The 17,075-nt window shown below is 41.7% G+C and overlaps 1 protein-coding gene across 1 annotated transcript in view; it reads left to right on the top strand.

Annotated features, from left to right (window-relative positions):
- Positions 1–52: 52 nt before the first annotated feature.
- The window catches only part of LOC311101183 (uncharacterized protein), a 60,830-nt gene continuing 43,807 nt past the window's right edge, over positions 53–17,075 (top strand). Inside the window, exons 1-4 of the mRNA XM_084142278.1 lie at positions 53–283; positions 799–996; positions 2,971–3,176; positions 3,371–3,730. Coding sequence (XP_083998404.1) covers positions 869–996; positions 2,971–3,176; positions 3,371–3,730 — 694 coding nt within the window. The 5' untranslated portion in view covers positions 53–283; positions 799–868. The remainder of the gene's footprint in view (positions 284–798; positions 997–2,970; positions 3,177–3,370; positions 3,731–17,075) is intronic.

Here is a 17,075-nt window from a genome sequence, read left to right as displayed (position 1 = left end):
TACTAGAGTAGATTACACTTTATTTGATAGCTCCTTCCCACTAGGTGGCGACAACATTTCAATACAGTCCCCGTGTCGATAAATAATGTAATCTAGCCACGTAAACATTGTAGCCAAGGAACCAGAAGCAATTTAAAAGCAGCTCGCCTTTCTGAGAGTTTTGTCAGTAACATGGCAAACATACAACGGATAATTGCAGATTATTTGCGGTGTGAAATTATTTGTTTATAAATGCAATGCTAACATGCAAGATGCGCCAGAAGTATCTTAACCAGGCAGCCAGGTAAGTGGCTAACGTTATTAGGGGTGTATTCATTTATCAACTTCTGTAGTAAAACGTTTCTTAAACGGAGCAAATTGAACGAAACGTGGAGAGACCTACCTGAATTTGTCCAATGGAAACTGTCGTTTTATTGCAAATGGCGGAATGAATACACCCCTGGTGCTCACTGGATGCGAAACGTTAGCTAACTAGGTAGGTAGTGATAAACGCTACAATGTACAATTAATAAGCTAGATAATATGGTTTTGGAGGCTAACGTAGTTAAATCATTTGAAAAGGAAGAATTGATAACTGGCTCGCTAGCTAATCTTGTTCAAAGACAGTGTACTAGTTAGAGCCAGGTATCAACGTCACATCAGCACTTGTAGCTAGCTACTTTTTTAACATGTTTGCAGCAACATCACGTTTTGCTTTGTCATATTCTGCAGCAACATCAAGCTAGCTAAACAAAATTCCATTGTTGCAATAAAGGCTTTTTAGTTGTATGTTTTATATCATCATGTGCCATTCCCCAGGACCAATGATGAGTCACTGTGCTCCAAGAACCTATTTACCTGACAGGCCTTGACAGCACACAGGAACATCATGGAGGAAACCAAGGGAGAGCTGGTGCATCTGTGTATGGACTATCCTGAGGGTCTCTCCATATTCAAGATTCACAACCTTTACCTGAAGGCCTACAACAAGCCTCTGGATCTGGGGTGCTCAAACAGGCAAGGATAACTTCTAATATAGGCCAGGGATGGGCAATTGGGCCTAGGGGTGTACCGTCAGCTCGTTTTTCTTCCAGCCCAGCTCTAACACACCAATAGTCAACTTCTCATGGGTTAAATCAGTGTTACGAGTTGAGCTGGTATGAAAGCCTGTACACCAGAGATCATCAACTAGATTCAGCCGCAGGATAACACATTTTTTATTGTGTGGATTGTCAGGGGGCTAGAACGTAATTACAAATAAGACACAGCGGTTGGAACAAAAAATCTGAAATTTGGACTCAACAGACTAAAGGACAGATTTCCACTGGTTTAATGTCTGTTGCTCATGTTTCTTGGCCCAAGCAAGTCTCTTCTTATTATTGGTGTCCTTTAGTAGTGGTTTCTTTGCAACAATTTGACCATGACGGCCTGATTCACGCAGTCTCCTCTGAACAGTTGATGTTGAGATGTGTCTGTTGCTTGTACTCCGTGAAGCATTTATTTGGTCTGCAATTTCTGAGGCTGGTAACTCTAATGAACTTATCCTCTGCAGCAGAGGTAACTCTGGGTCTTCCTTTCCTGTGGTGGTCCTCATGAGAGCCAGTTTCATCATAGCGCTTGATGGTTTTTGCGACTGCACTTGAAACTTTCCAAGTTCTTGAAATGTTCCGGATTGACTGACCTTCATGTCTTAAAGTAATGATGGATTGTCATTTCTCTTTGCTTATTTGAGCTGTTCTTGCCATAATATGGACTTGGTCTTTTACCAAATAGGGCTATCTTCTGTATACCACCCCTACCTTGTCACATCACAACTGATTGGCTCAAACACATTAAGAAGGAAAGAAATTCCATAAATGAACTTTTAACAAGACACACCTGTTAATTGAAATGCATTCCAAGTGACTACATCATGAAGCTGGTTGAGAGAATGCCAAGAGTGTGCAAAGCTGTCATCAAGGCAAAGGGTGGCTACTTTGAAGAATCTGAAATATAAAATATATTTTGATTTGTTGAACACTTTTTTGGTTACTACATGATTCCATATGTTATTTCATAGTTTTGATGTCTTCACTATTATTCTACAATGTAGAAAATAGTAAAAATAAAGAAAAACCCTGGAATGAATCGGTGTGTCCAAACTTTTGACTGGGACTGTATTTCCAAAATTAAAATAACTTGGAGTTGATTTGCTAGTGTTTTTACAGTCTTATGTCTCCCCTTCCCTCCCTCAGAACTTGGGGGGCCAAATAAAATCACCCGTGGACAAATTTCGGCCTGTAGGCTGCCAGTTGGGGAACCCTGCTGTACACCTTGTAGGCCTAGCGCAAGGTTTCCCAAACTCAGGACCCCAAGGGGTGCACATTTTGTTTTTTGCCCTAGCACTACACAGCTGATTCAAATAATCAACTAATCATCAAGCTTTGATAATTTGAATCAGCTGTGTAGTGTTAGGGCAAAAAACTAAATGTGCACCCCTTGGCATCCAGAGGCCCGAGTTTGGGAAATGCTGGCCTAGTACCTAGCAATCCTAGCAGTTGACATTGTAGATGACAGTGTACTGATGTATAGTGTACAGATGATTATTGATCGCTCATTATCTGCTTTTTCTACCTGTATTTATTGTCTCTTTGTCTGTATATGTATATGTTTAGACAGCTTTTTTTGTATACACAGAGCTGCAACCAACATTTCCCACGGGGATAATAAAATCATTATCTTATCCCTACTCTACATTGTTACTATGGTAAATGTTCTCCCATAGGCATCATTGAAGTACAAACTTTCTAATCCTATCTTATTATCCTATCGTGGTCCTCTGTAGCTCAGCTGGTAGAGCACGGCGCTTGTAACGCCAAGGTAGTGGGTTCGATCCCCGGGACCACCCATACACAAAAAAAATGTATGCACGCATGACTGTAAGTCGCTTTGGATAAAAGCGTCTGCTAAATGGCATATTAAAATTATTTATTATTTTTTATTTCATCTTAGGTTGTTGGCACTAGAGACACTGCTGAAGACCATGCCTGACCAGCTCCGCTTCTCCTCTACTAGAGGACTGACTGTATGGCCTATCATGTCTCGTCTACAGACAACCACATCTTCATCATCATCTTCCTCATCATTAGCATCATCGTCAGCAGCAGTTGTAGAACGTCCCACTGCACCTGAATGCTCAGCACAGGAGATCAGCAAAGGTAAGAAGTTGAGGAACGCACTGATCTGTATATGAGTGGATAAGTGAAAACAAGGATTCCACCATCCTACTTACACCAATCCATCCCTCAGATCTGTGAAAGGAAGGGCAGAAGTTGTATTTTCAAAGCAATCAAAAACAAGGAGACCTTTGATCTTACCTGACGTGTTGAATTGGATTTGTCTTTCTCTCCAGCTGTGTGCCTGAACAGGCTCAGAAGAGAGGTGCTGCACATGCTCAGCGCCATCCCTGGTGGTGTGGAGGTGCCTAAGCTGTGTGCCCGCTACAAGCAGATGTACGGCAAGCAGTTGACCCTAGGAGAATATGGGTTGGCGGGCCTCCAAGAGCTGCTTGCTGCCCTGGGGGACCAGGTGTGTGTGGAGCGACAGGACAAGATGAACTTGGTCAGGCTGAGCAGTCCTGGCGACCAGATGGAATACACACAGCCACAGCAGGGGCCTGTACGGGAGAGGAGGAGGAAGAGGAGAGAGGAAGGAGAAAAAGAAGAGACTGATGTAAACAAATGCCCATCAGGAGCTCTGCTCAGGAAGACAGGTGAGGCTTTCTGTGGTTATGTTTAGAGTTGAATTGACTATGGGGCTGGGTGAATGTATGTTTTAGCACAATATTCCAAATGCCTGTTTCGCAAAAATCGTATTTTTATATGAACGTTTATGTCCTCTTGTTCTCATGTTGTCTTTTTGGTCTCGTCTCCTTCGCTCCTTCTGTGCTGTGTGCATATTCCCATTTACAAACACATACATCACGCCCCTCCCCCTGCCACTTACAACAACAAAGATGAGAGATCACTTCTTCCTCTCTGACAAGCGGTTTCAACTCGCTATTTGCATTTAGGTTTGGTCCAACAGAATCGGTCATATGGACACAGAAACATGTTGAGACATTATTTTACTGTAATAGAGGAGAAGTTAACATTTCCAATGATACCCTTTTATGTTTCAACTACTCAAATTGCGCGCAGAGCAGACACTACTAAAAAGGGAGTGTAATTGAACATTGATTCTAGAAAATGAATGCTCAGTTTGTCATTGCGGTACTAGGTACCGGTAACAGCATTTTAGCCAAAGACTGTTATACTAGCTGTGTAGTGTGTTTTATAATTGTGCAATAAGCATAAAACACAATTTATATAAGGAATTGGCAATTTGTTCTCTCTCATTCCTAGAATGAAGGTAAGCAACCTGATTTCAACAATTGAAAACAAAGTGGACAGGCAGCATGCTGTTCGAACAGTTGGAGATGGACAGAAGGGTGTGTTCATAACAATGAAACTGATCTAACTTGTTAGCTAGCAAAGAGATCAAAGTTGGCTAGACTTGAAATATAGCCTAAAGATTAGCTGGCTACTCAATAGCATTTGAGCTTGAGAGATTTATGAGACCTATGTTAATTTTCTATAATGCCTGCTACAAGAAGCTAGTCATTATTAGTGAATGTGCATTATGCATGGTTCTGGTTAAATTTGTAACAAAAAGGGTATTTCCTAGGAAAACTGGAAAGCCAGATCAGTGATTATGGCAAAAAAGCAGGTTAAACTATTTTTGGGCTTATACTGTATATAGCCTAGGCATAATTTCACACACCCTGAATTCATTAGATTATTGCTGACTGTTTGAAATGCAGTGAATTTGACATTTTAATTGTACAACAAAGCTTATTTGTGTCCGACCGCCTTGATTCGGTCTTATGTAGCAAGGTTTGAAATTGTTTTTTTTATGTTGGATAAAAGCAGAGACGCAGAGATACAAAATGGTATATCATACACTGCGTTTGAGGAACAATGGGAAAGTAATTCTGCTTTGAAAGATGATAAACTTGTAACCCCACTTTTGAGAAAATTGCCCTTTTTAATGTTTTGGTACACCTACTGGAGAGCTCTTCTTTGTCTACACCCATTCATCATCGTTCACACCCTCTTAAGCCAGCCCCACCCTTCTCTATAAGGATTCACATGTGAGGTCATGTGTACAGAAAGTGTCCAGATAACGCTTACCCAGACACACTTGTCTAAATTGATGGGTCATGTGAACTAAATGCTATAACCCCCAGCCACATCTTGCTAAGTGGATGGGTCTCTACAGAAGGTGTAAATGGTACAGCAAAATGGTTACTTGCATAGTAGCAATATCAAAAATAGTGTCAATATAAAGAAAAAAAGAACAAGTGTCAATGCCAGTAGAGAAAGAACAAAATAATATACAGTATGTACAAGAACAATATCAGTAACGATATCAGTGATACTGGTGATAGATGAGGTAGTTATATGCATACAATCAGGGGTAAAGTGGCTGAGCAGCAAGATAAAAAAAAATAGTAGCAGATACGTATGGCGTGTGTGTGTGTGTTAGGAGAGAGTCATGTGAATAGAGGCACTGCAGATAGTGCTGATGACTGGGAACTCGCCCCCAGTGATGAACTGGTCCGTCCAAACCACGCATGAACAAGGGAATCTATATTCGGAGAGCCTGTTTCTGTCCTGCCCTTGACTTTGGTGCAGGGCATGTGATGTCCATAGCCTCTACGTCGCAAAACTCCCTGATCTTCTCAAAAATATAAGTTTGTCTAGCTGTGTCCAGTCCAGGTGGTGCTTGTACAGGCAGACCATCTATGGGAGGAAGGATGTCAGCGTTGCGCAGCAGCCAAAACCTGATCCCGACTGAGTACGAACGCTCCTTGGTGACAACAACACCAGGCTCCAGAGCAATGAAGCTGCAAAACAGGAAATAACAAAACAAATTCAGAAGACGTTACAACCTTGCATAACAACAATTCACCTCCCAAGTTGAGATAAGAATAACCTCATACAATGCAATGGAAATGATATTCACCTGAAGTGCTGGTACTGCTTGATCTGTGGCAGTGGCCTGAGGTACGGAGTCAGGTGTTGTTGCCAGCCATTGCTTTCCACCAGCACCGTTGTACCATCCTCCAGTCCAACCAGCTGTGGGATGTTGACCCCTGTCACAGTGCTGTCCTTCACAACACCAGCAATCTGTAATCCCAGGTGTCTGGAAAATACACAAATAATGTGAGATCAATAAAAGTAGTACCAATCATGTTGGAGGTAAATTAAATAATCAAAACATGTTTATGCTTTACATACTAAGTGTTGTCATCGATTCCTTGTAGATACGCCTCACCGCTGCTTTTGTCACATGAGATGGCAGCAAGCAGCTTTCCACCAAAGTGTTTGTGTTCTGGGTGGCGTCCTCGTAATACTATTGCATTATCCTCTGCGTAGTTGAAGTTCACAACTCACTGCAAGTCCTCATGCTTCAGGTATAACCTGTGCTTGCTTGGGCCAGCTCTCTTTTTATAATAATTATAATATGCCATTTAGCAGACGCTTTTATCCAAAGTGACTTACAGTCATGCGTGCATACATTATTTTTTTTGTGTATGGGTGGTCCCGGGGATCGAACCCACTACCTTGGCGTTACAAGCGCCGTGCTCTACCAGCTGAGCTACAGAGGATGGGAGGCATTAGACCATTCTCCTTGTATGACTGGTGGAGGAGTCAGGCGCGTTCTACTGATGCTGAAAGACAAATTCCAGATACAAATATTTTAGCATTATTAAACAATATATGGCTGTAATCACCATCAGACACACCTGGCTAACTTGATCGGTCTTGTAATCATCTGGCGAAGGGGAGTCTTTTTGTTTAGACGTGTAGCTAAATAACGAACCATAATCCCAATCCGTAGAGTATTTTATTTATTTATTTCACCTTTATTTAACCAGGTAAGCCAGTTGAGAACAAGTTCTCATTTACAACTGCGACCTGGCCAAGATAAAGCAAAGCAGTGCGATTTAAAAGCGACAACAACACAGTTACATATGGAATAAACAAAACCTACAGTCAATAACACAATAGAATATCTATATACAGTGTGTGCAAATGTAGTAAGTTATGGAGGTAAGGCAATAAATAGGCCATAGTGCAAAGTAATTACAATTTAGTATTAACACTAGAGTGGTAGATGTGCAGAAGATGATGTGCAAATAGAGATACTGGGGTGCAAATGAGCAAAATAAATAACAATGTAAATAACAATATGGGGATGAGGTAGTTGGGTGGGCTAATTACAAATGGGCTGTGTACAGGTGCAGTGATCGGTAAGCTGCTCTGACAACTGATGCTTAAAGTTAGTGAGGGAGATAAGAGTCTCCAGCTTCAGAGATTTTTGTAGTTCGTTCCAGTCATTTGCAGCAGAGAACTGGAAGGAATGGCGGCCAAAGGAGGTGTTGGCTTTGGGGATGACCAGTGAGATATACCTGCTGGAACGCATACTTCGGGTGGGTGTTGCTATGGTGACCAATGATCTAAGATAAGGCGGGGATTTGCCTAGAAGTGATTTATAGATGACCTGGAGCCAGTGGGTTTGGTGACGAATATGTAGTGAGTGCCAGCCAATGAGAGCATACAGGTCACAATGGTGGGTAGTATATGGGGCTTTGGTGACAAAATGGATGGCACTGTGATAGACTATATCCAATTTGCTGAGTAGAGTGTTGGAGGCTATTTTGTAAATGACATCGCCGAAGTCAAGGATCGGTAGGATAGTCAGTTTTACGAGGGCATGTTTAGCAGCGTGAGTGAAGGAGGCTTTGTTGCGAAATAGGAAGCCGATTCTAGATTTAACTTTGGATTGGAGATTCTTAATGTGAGTCTGGAAGGAGAGTTTACGGTCTAACCAGAAACCTAGGTATTTGTAGTTGTCCACATATTCTAAGTCAGACCCACCGAGAGTAGTGATTCTAGTCGGGCGGGCGGGTGCAAGCAGCGTTCGATTGAAGAGCATGTATTTAGTTTTACTAGCGTTTAAGAGCAGTTGGAGGCCACAGAAGGAGTGTTGTATGGCATTGAAGCTCTTTTGGAGGTTTAACAGTGTCCAATGAAGGGCCAGATGTATACAAAATGGTGTCGTCTGCGTAGAGGTGGATCTGAGAGTCAGCAGCAGCAAGAGCGACATCATTGATATACGCAGAGAATAGAGTCGGCCCGAGAATTGAACCCTGTGGCACCCCCTTAGACTGCCAGAGGTCCAGACAACAGGCCCTCCGATTTGACACATTGAACTCTATCTGAGAAGTAGTTGGTGAACCAGGCGAGGCAGTCATTTGAGAAACCAAGGCTATTTAGTCTGCCAATAAGAATGCGGGCATGGGCAAGTTGCAGCGGAGGGTGCAGAGCTGGTGGCCGGGGTAGGGGTAGCCAGGTGGAAAGCATGGCCAGCAGTAGCAAAATGCTTATTGAAATTCTCGGTGGTGACAGTGTTTCCTAGCCTCAGTGCAGTGGGTAGCTAGGAGGAGGTGCTCTTATTCTCCATGGACTTTACAGTGTCCTAGCCGTCCTAGAGTACTAGCAATACAAACCGATTTGTCATAGCTAGCTAAAGTTAACCAAATAGGTTCGATGTTAGCTAGCTAACATTAGGCTATAACTAGCAATACAAATTGCTTTCTGAGATATTACTAGACAGATCATAAACGTGATGTTAGCTAGAGAGCCAGCCAGCTAACGTTAGCTAGCTAGCTAACAGTAAGCTTTAACTTGCAATGAAAACTACTTTCTGACAAAATTAGAAACTTATAATATCTGAAATTGTAGCTAGACTCTTACTTGTATACATGGATGAACGCTTTACGGCAGACTGCAACCCCTTTCATTAAATAAGACGCCCTGTGTCGTTTCCATTTTGTTTGTACAGCTTGCTTGGCCCGATCTGTCATGTCATTCTGGTTCACACTGACCGTGTGCAATGCCATAAGAATCGTCCTACTGAAAGTAGTCCATCACAACTTTTTCACAGTGACCTTTGTCGATAACGCCCGATAAATTCAGGGCAGCAATGTTATTGAGCGCACATTTGCAGTTCTCCATGGCTAACATATATTTTGGGGAAAAAACTGCAGTAGAAAGGATTACATAATGAGCAGCTCATTTTATAGACAGAAGATGCTACACAGCAGACCAATCCAAAACTAATCTCTCGGCATGTCCAGCCCATTCATTATCTCAGCCAATCATGGCTAGCGGGAAGGTTCCTGTCTTTTTCTGTGGCTAAACCAACTAGGCTCGTAATTTAACTACTTTTATTTGTATTTACAGATGACATACAACTTTGCTATTAAGGCACAAAAAAGTTCAAGTGTTCCAGAAGGCATTTCTGCCAAAAAACGCATTTTGATAAATTAAAGTAAACGTTGAAATGCCTCTCCTGTGAAGTCATGACTTGCGACATACGCCTAGTTTCCTGAAACGAGTCACATTTAGAGAAAACATTTTAAAAATTGACATATCGTGAATCGGTCAGAAGTTCGGAAAAAAAATTCCATATTTTAGACTATATCGACCAGCCCTATTTGACTGTGTTAGAAGTTCCACTTGGCCTATTGGAGCACCAGATTGCGCCGTGGCCATAATGCTGTTGAGCAATGTTCCCTCTAAGCTGTGCACGCAGCTCCCCCTGGACTGCCCCGCAGAAAAAACATCAGTCCGCGCAGAGAAGCATGAGATTGAACTTCAATCAACATTCTGGAGTTTTCCCCCTTAGTTAACACTGTCAACGTTTCCCTTTACTGTGGGAATTGTGATCGGATCAACGCAATATTAGCCACTTTTTCAATGCAAGATACTAAAACAAAACGGATTATGCAAGACTTAGTATGCAAAACTAACTGTGCAAGAGTTTGTTGTAGGCAGAACACATCGGAGTAGGATTCTATTGGATTGACCGGCATGACTCAGGCCCGTACTCTACACAGACCGGTGTGCCATATCCAATCAGAGCTGCAGTAGGCTTATATGCAAATAGACCATTGCCATAATGGATCTGTGCCATTCACTTTCAACTGGACTGTGTTTTCAGCATGAACGGTCGTGAGGGATGCGCTTGTGTTGATCAAAGCGAGAGCTGCATGTAGCCACGTGTGCACATTTGTTCATATCCTTTTCTAGTGAGTGAGTTATTATCCCAGTTATAGATAATTTGTAGTCATCAATGGGGGAGGGATTGCTTCTTACAAGAGCACAAAACGTGTACATTTCTAGACGTCTTTGAAAATAGTTGGTAAAACGTTTTTTTTTTTTTTTTGTATTTTGAGACGGGCTTGAATAAGCTAAGTAGCCAATAGGCTGAGGGTAGCATAATTTGTCTGATTCTCTGTAATAAGTGGTTTCTTGCATCGAACAACACAACTTTTTCAGTCACCACCTTGTCTGATGTGGATGAAGAGGTTCATGTAAAGTCTCATGGAATGTAGGCCTACATTGAACACCACACATTGGCTTCTACTGGGGGCTTGAATGATAGAACAGCTATTTCCATGTTATGGGATGCATTTTCTGTTTTTTTTTGTTGGTAGGCCACTCTGGTAGGTCTACATTATCATCCACAGTAACCTACTTGACCACTGTCTGAAACTGTAACTTAAAGCAGGTACAGCCTTAGTGTGCATGGTAAACGCATGCTGGAAGTTGCACAGAATTTTCACAATGTTCAAGTTTGCTCTCAGCAGACCTGCAATTTGCTCAGTGCCGAAAACAATTAGAGGGAACATTGTTGTTGAGTCTTTTCCACTGTATGAACCCTACACGTTTATATTGGGAGCTGCTAGGCCTAGGGGACGGGAATAGGGGCTGGCCATTCTATAGTCAAGGTTCTCTGTGTTAAATGGAATAGAATAGGAAGAGGCCTGAAAACCAAGTGTACATGGCAGCACATGTGCGCACACACACATAAAAACAAGCCTCTGGTTTCTGCAAGCACGGTCACATGACTTCCCTGGTAACAGCTCAGATGAGATCAGCTGTAGCAGACCAGGAAACCGAAACTCAAGGCTTGGATCAATCCCTCCCTCCTCCCATCCTCTCTTCTCTTCACTCACGTCATCCCTCACTCTCCTGTTTTCTGTTCTGTTTTCCTCTATTGCTTAGTCACCATCATCCCTAATCCCATTCCAACATCTAGCCAATATACATCATAAACATAATTACTACACAGATAAGATACTGGAGTAACGTGTCCTGTGTTTTACTGTATTGTGTCTCCTGTTGTTACAGTTTAACATCTGCCTAGGGACTGTATGCAAATCCACTTAATAGCGAATCTGGGTGCAACACGCAAGTTATGTATGCCAACATGGTCCCTGACTATTTAAAAATACACTGAAAAAGAGGCAAAACAAGGTATTGAAAATAACATTTGAAACTAGTCCTGATGTGTGTGCCAACCATCTGTGAGTGGTAAAAACAAGTCTGGTGGCTGGTTTCTGTCTCTCCTTCCTGGAATACCAGAGTCAGACACTAATGACTCTGTTCTCAGCTGATCACTGCTTTACTTTCTGTTTCCTTTCTCCTGTGAGCTGCTATGATTGGTCGATTGTCAGATGGGGAGAGGAAGGAGGGGGAGGTTTAAAGGATGAGAGAAGGGTGCAGGGAACCATTTTGCCTCAAGCATAACAAAGTTCAGACTGAAGTATATTATATTTACCTGTACATCGACAATCAAAACAACCATTTGGTAAGGTGACATTTTCCTTATAGGTTTGACTTGTCAATGAGGATAGCTGTTGTTAAAGGGATACTTCCCCAGTCAGGTGAACTTGTATGTCTGTGTGTCCTGTATGAAGGGAGTTAGAGGTAGCTTTATGATCCAATGCTAACTTGTTTTTGTTAATTTAATATTCTGTGACCTGAGTATTTAAAAAAAAAATGTTGGAGACAAAAATGTTTAGCTGCCCCTTTAAGATTACCTTGGTAACCGGGCCACTCAGTCATCATATGTCACTAGTAGAGGCCAATTATGTATCATTTTGCTAGCAGTGGGAGCAAACTCAAACATTGAAAAGCAACCTAGCTTGTGAACAAAACCAATTTTAATAGTCAAGAAACACCTGGACAAATTCTCACTTTAGTAGACTTTTGAGTAAATTAGACCAAGTTTTATGCGAGGTGGGGTAGCTATAACGTTAGGATTCAGATTTCTTTGTGCATTTGCAGATATGTAACAAAACGGCAGAAATACTTTGAAAATAGCTACTGCAGCATTTATTTAGCTATAAATCACAACTCGTACTTGTGCCCATACTTGAATAGTTTTATTAAATGCTCACACTGTAGAGCCCGGAGTGTTACCACATGCCAATGTGGCAGGTGAATTTGAAATTCTTACCCGCAAATGCTAAAATCTACCCATGTTTGGCGGGTGTTAATTTTAGGCCCCGTCTATCATATACAGTGGGGGAAAAAAGTATTTAGTCAGCCACCAATTGTGCAAGTTCTTCCACTTAAAAAGATGAGAGAGGCCTGTAATTTTCATCATAGGTACACGTCAACTATGACAGACAAAATGAGGAAAAAAATCCAGAAAATCACATTGTAGGATTTTTAATGAATTTATTTGCAAATTATGGTGGAAAATAAGTATTTGGTCAATAACAAAAGTTTCTCAATACTTTGTTATACACCCTTTGTTGGCAATGACACAGGTCAAACGTTTTCTGTAAGTCTTCACAAGGTTTTCACACACTTGCTGGTATTTTAGCCCATTCCACCATGCAGATCTCCTCTAGAGCAGTGATGTTTTGGGGCTGTCGCTGGGCAACACAGACTTTCAACTCCCTCCAAAGATTTTATATGGGGTTGAGATCTGGAGACTGGCTAGGCCACTCCAGGACCTTGAAATGCTTCTTACAAAGCCACTCCTTCGTTGCCCGGGCGGTATGTTTGGGATCATTGTCATGCTGAAAGACCCAGCCACGTTTCATCTTCAATGCCCTTGCTGATGGAAGGAGGTTTTCACTCAAAATCTCACGATACATGGCCCCATTCATTCTTTCCTTTATACGGATCAGTCGTCCTGGTCCCTTTGCAGAAAAACAGCCCCAAAGCATGATGTTTCCACCCCCATGCTTCACAGTAGGTATGGTGTTCTTTGGATGTAACTCAGCATTATTTGTCCTCCAAACACGACGAGTTGAGTTTTTACCAAAAAGTTATATTTTGGTTTCATCTGACCATATGACATTCTCCCAATCCTCTTCTGGATCATCCAAATGCACTCTAGCAAACTTCAGACGGGCCTGGACATGTACTGGCTTAAGCAGGGGGACACGTCTGGCACAGCAGGATTTGAGTCCCTGGCGGCGTAGTGTGTTACTGATGGTAGGCTTTGTTACTTTGGTCCCAGCTCTCTGCAGGTCATTCACTAGGTCCCCCGTGTGGTTCTGGGATTTTTGCTCACCGTTGTTGTGATCATTTTGACCCCACGGGGTGAGATCTTGCGTGGAGCCCCAGATCGAGGGAGATTATCAGTGGTCTTGTATGTCTTCCATTTCCTAATAATTGCTCCCACAGTTGATTTCTTCAAACCAAGCTGCTTACCTATTGCAGATTCAGTCTTCCCAGCCTGGTGCAGGTCTACAACTTTGTTTCTGGTGTCCTTTGACAGCTCTTTGGTCTTGGCCATAGTGGAGTTTGGAGTGTGACTGTTTGAGGTTGTGGACAGGTGTCTTTTATACTGATAACAAGTTCAAACAGGTGACATTAATACAGGTAACGAGTGGAGGACAGAAGAGCCTCTTAAAGAAGAAGTTACAGGTCTGTGAGTGCCAGAAATCTTGCTTGTTTGTAGGTGACCAAATACTTATTTTCCACCATAATTTGCAAATAAATTCATTAAAAATCCTACAATGTAATTTTCTGGATTTTTTTTTCTCAATTTGTCTGTCATAGTTGACGTGTACCTATGATGAAAATTACAGGCCTCTCTCATCTTTTTAAGTGGGAGAACTTGCACAATTGGTGGCTGACTAAATACATTTTTCCCCCACTGTACTTCTAGTTATTGCGCAAACGCTATTTAGCAATTGCTCTAGCACTAGTTAGCAACTTCCTTCAAAGTGCACGCTGAGACATAAACATGGTATGCATGAGTTCATCTGACATTGGGGAAGTACAGCTGAAGTCGGAGGTTTACATACACCTTAGCCAAATACATTTAACTCTTCCGAGTCGGCGAACGCTTCGGCGCGTTCAAATCGCGGGCCGGCTTTAGGACCGCGCAGCATCCAAACCAAGTGACGCAGAGGGCTGCCGTCGATTTCATGCAGAAATGGAGACCCGAAGCTACGTTTTGAGTGTTTGTTTCATGTAAATACACCAACTAAAACCAAAGTTATGATAATTTCAATTCCATGAAAAAAGTGCGTCAAAATATGCGCTCTTTTATGAGCGCTTTGCATTTATTATAATAACTTTGTCGTCTTTTGTGATAAAAAGGAACGGAAAAAAACGTGTGCTTGTGCTAACCCGGTTCTTCAGGATGCACACGAGTATATAAACATTCATTCCCATGACAACTAGCCATTGCGAAAGAACGAACGAGAGGAATTAGTTCAGATGTTCAATGTTGCAGAGGCCAAAGACAAAGCCACAGCAGGCCGCAGGGTTTGTCAACGCTGTAAACAAGTTGACAAGAAGAGGTTTGTCACACCATGGAAGTGCAAGGCCTGTGATGTGGCTCTCTGTGTCATTGTGGACAGGAACTGTTTTGAAGAGTGGCACAAATAGGGTAAAGGCCAGTGGCTATACCTACTTTTTTTGTAAATAGTTGTGTATTGCTTGTATATATCTCAAGAATACTTTTATATGTTCATATTTGCACTTTGTGGTTCAATTTGAAGCTTTTTTTTTCATTTTGGACAGAAACTGTTTTGAGGAGTGGCACAAAAAGGTTTAGGGTTAGAATAGAAGAAAAACGCCAGTGGTTATACCTACTTTTTATTGTAAATAGTTATTTATTGCTTGTATATATCACCAAAATACTTTTATATGTTCATATTTGCACCTTGTGGTTCAATTTGAAGCTTTTTAAATGCTTGGTTCACCATGTTTGAGGGTTTTACAATAAAAAAACCATCTTTTTTCTAAACGGACTTTGTGTTTTCTGTGTGTGTTTGGGTCCAGTGTGTTGAAATAGTATGTCAAAGTGAAAAACTTACTAACAGATCATATAGGTGAGGTTGTGCTGAAAAAAAAGATACCCAACATTGGTCTGGTAAACATTTCTTTATGTAGTATATCAGGGCAAAATTGAAGGTACCCAAAAACGGCCAAAAAAGCTCCAGACTCCGAAGAGTTAAACTCAGTTTTTCACAATTCCTGACATTTAATCCCAGTAAAAATTCCCTGTTTTAGGTCAGTTAGGATCAGCACTTTATTTTAAGAATGTGAAATAGCAGATTTATTTCAGCTTTTATTTCTTTCATCACATTCCTAGTGGGTCAGAAGTTTACATACACTCAATTAGTATTTGGTAGCATTGCCTTTAAATTGCTTAACTTGGGTCAAATGTTTCGGGTAGCCTTCCACAAGCTTCCCACAATAAGTTGGGTGAATTTTGGCCCATTCCTCCTGACAGAGCTGGTGTAACTGAGTCAGGTTTGTAGGCCTCCTTGCTCGCACACGCTTTTTCAGTTCTGCCCACATTTTCTATAGGATTGAGGTCAGGGCTTTGTGATGGCCACTCCAATACCTTGACTTTGTTGTCCTTAAGCCATTTTGCCACAACTTTGGAAGTATGCTTGGGGTCATTGTCCATTTGGAAGACCCATTTGCGACCAAGCTTTAACTTCCTGACTGATGTCTTGAGATGTTGCTTCAATATATCCACATAATTTTCCTTCCTCATGATGCCATCTATTTTGTGAAGTGCACCAGTCCCTCCTGCAGCAAAGCACCCCCACAGCATGATGCTGCCACACCCGTGCTACACGGTTGGGATGGTGTTCTTCGGCTTGCAACCTACCCCCTTCTTCCTCCAAACATAACGATGGTCATTATGGCCAAACAGTTATATTTTTGTTTCATCAGACCAGAGGACATGTCTCCAAAAAGTACAATCTTTGTCCCCATGTGCAGTTGCAAACCGTAGTCTGGCTTTTTTATGGCGGTTTTGGAGCTGTGGCTTCTTCCTTGCTGAGCGGCCTTTCAGTTTGTCGATATAGGACTTGTTTTACTGTGGATATAGATACTTTTGTACCTGTTTCCTCCAGCATCTTCACAAGGTCCTTTGCTGTTGTTCTGGGATTGATTTGCACTTTTCGTACCAAAGTACGTTCATCTCTAGGAGACAGAACGCGTCTCCTTCCTGAGCGGTATGACGGCTGCGTGGTCCCATGGTGTTTATACTTGCGTACTATTGTTTGTACAGATGAACGTGGTACCTTGAGGTGTTTGGAAATTGCTTCCAAGGATGAACCAGACTTGTGGAGGTCTACAATTGTTTTTCTGAGGTCTTGGCTGATTTCTTTTGATTTTCCCATGATGTCAAGCAAAGAGGCACTGAGTTTGAAGGTAGGCCTTGAAATACATCCACAGGTACACCTCCAATTGACTCAAAAGATGTCAATTAGCCTATCAGAAGCTTCTAAATCCATGATATAATTTTCTGGAATTTTCCAAGCTGTTTAAAGGCACAGTTAATTTAGTGTATGTAAACTTCTGATCCACTGGAATTGTGATACAGTGAATTATAAGTGGATTAATCTGTCTGTAAACAATTTTTGAAAAAATTACTTGTGTCATGCAAGAAATTTGTGGAGTGGTTGAAAAAACGAGTTTTAATGACTCCTACCTAAGTGTATGTAAACTTCCGACTTCAAAGGGCCTCATTGCCAAAATGCTGAAGTTTCCCTTTAAAATGTTCACTTCCTCTCTATGCTTATCACGTTTAAATGTTTTACAAGTTAAATATTTTGGCTGATATTAATAACTTTGAGCGCAAGTTTAAAGCTGGACTGCTTTTTATCTAGCTAATTGATGTACAGATTGAATGGGATATTCTGGGTTCTTGTTGGGACCTTTAAACTC

Source organism: Coregonus lavaretus (genome assembly GCF_964263955.1).
Source record: "Coregonus lavaretus genome assembly, chromosome: 25".
Classification (NCBI taxonomy): Eukaryota; Metazoa; Chordata; class Actinopteri; order Salmoniformes; family Salmonidae; genus Coregonus; species Coregonus lavaretus.
The sequence above is the reverse complement of the archived record's forward strand: the minus strand, read 5'-3'. Positions and strand labels throughout refer to the sequence as shown.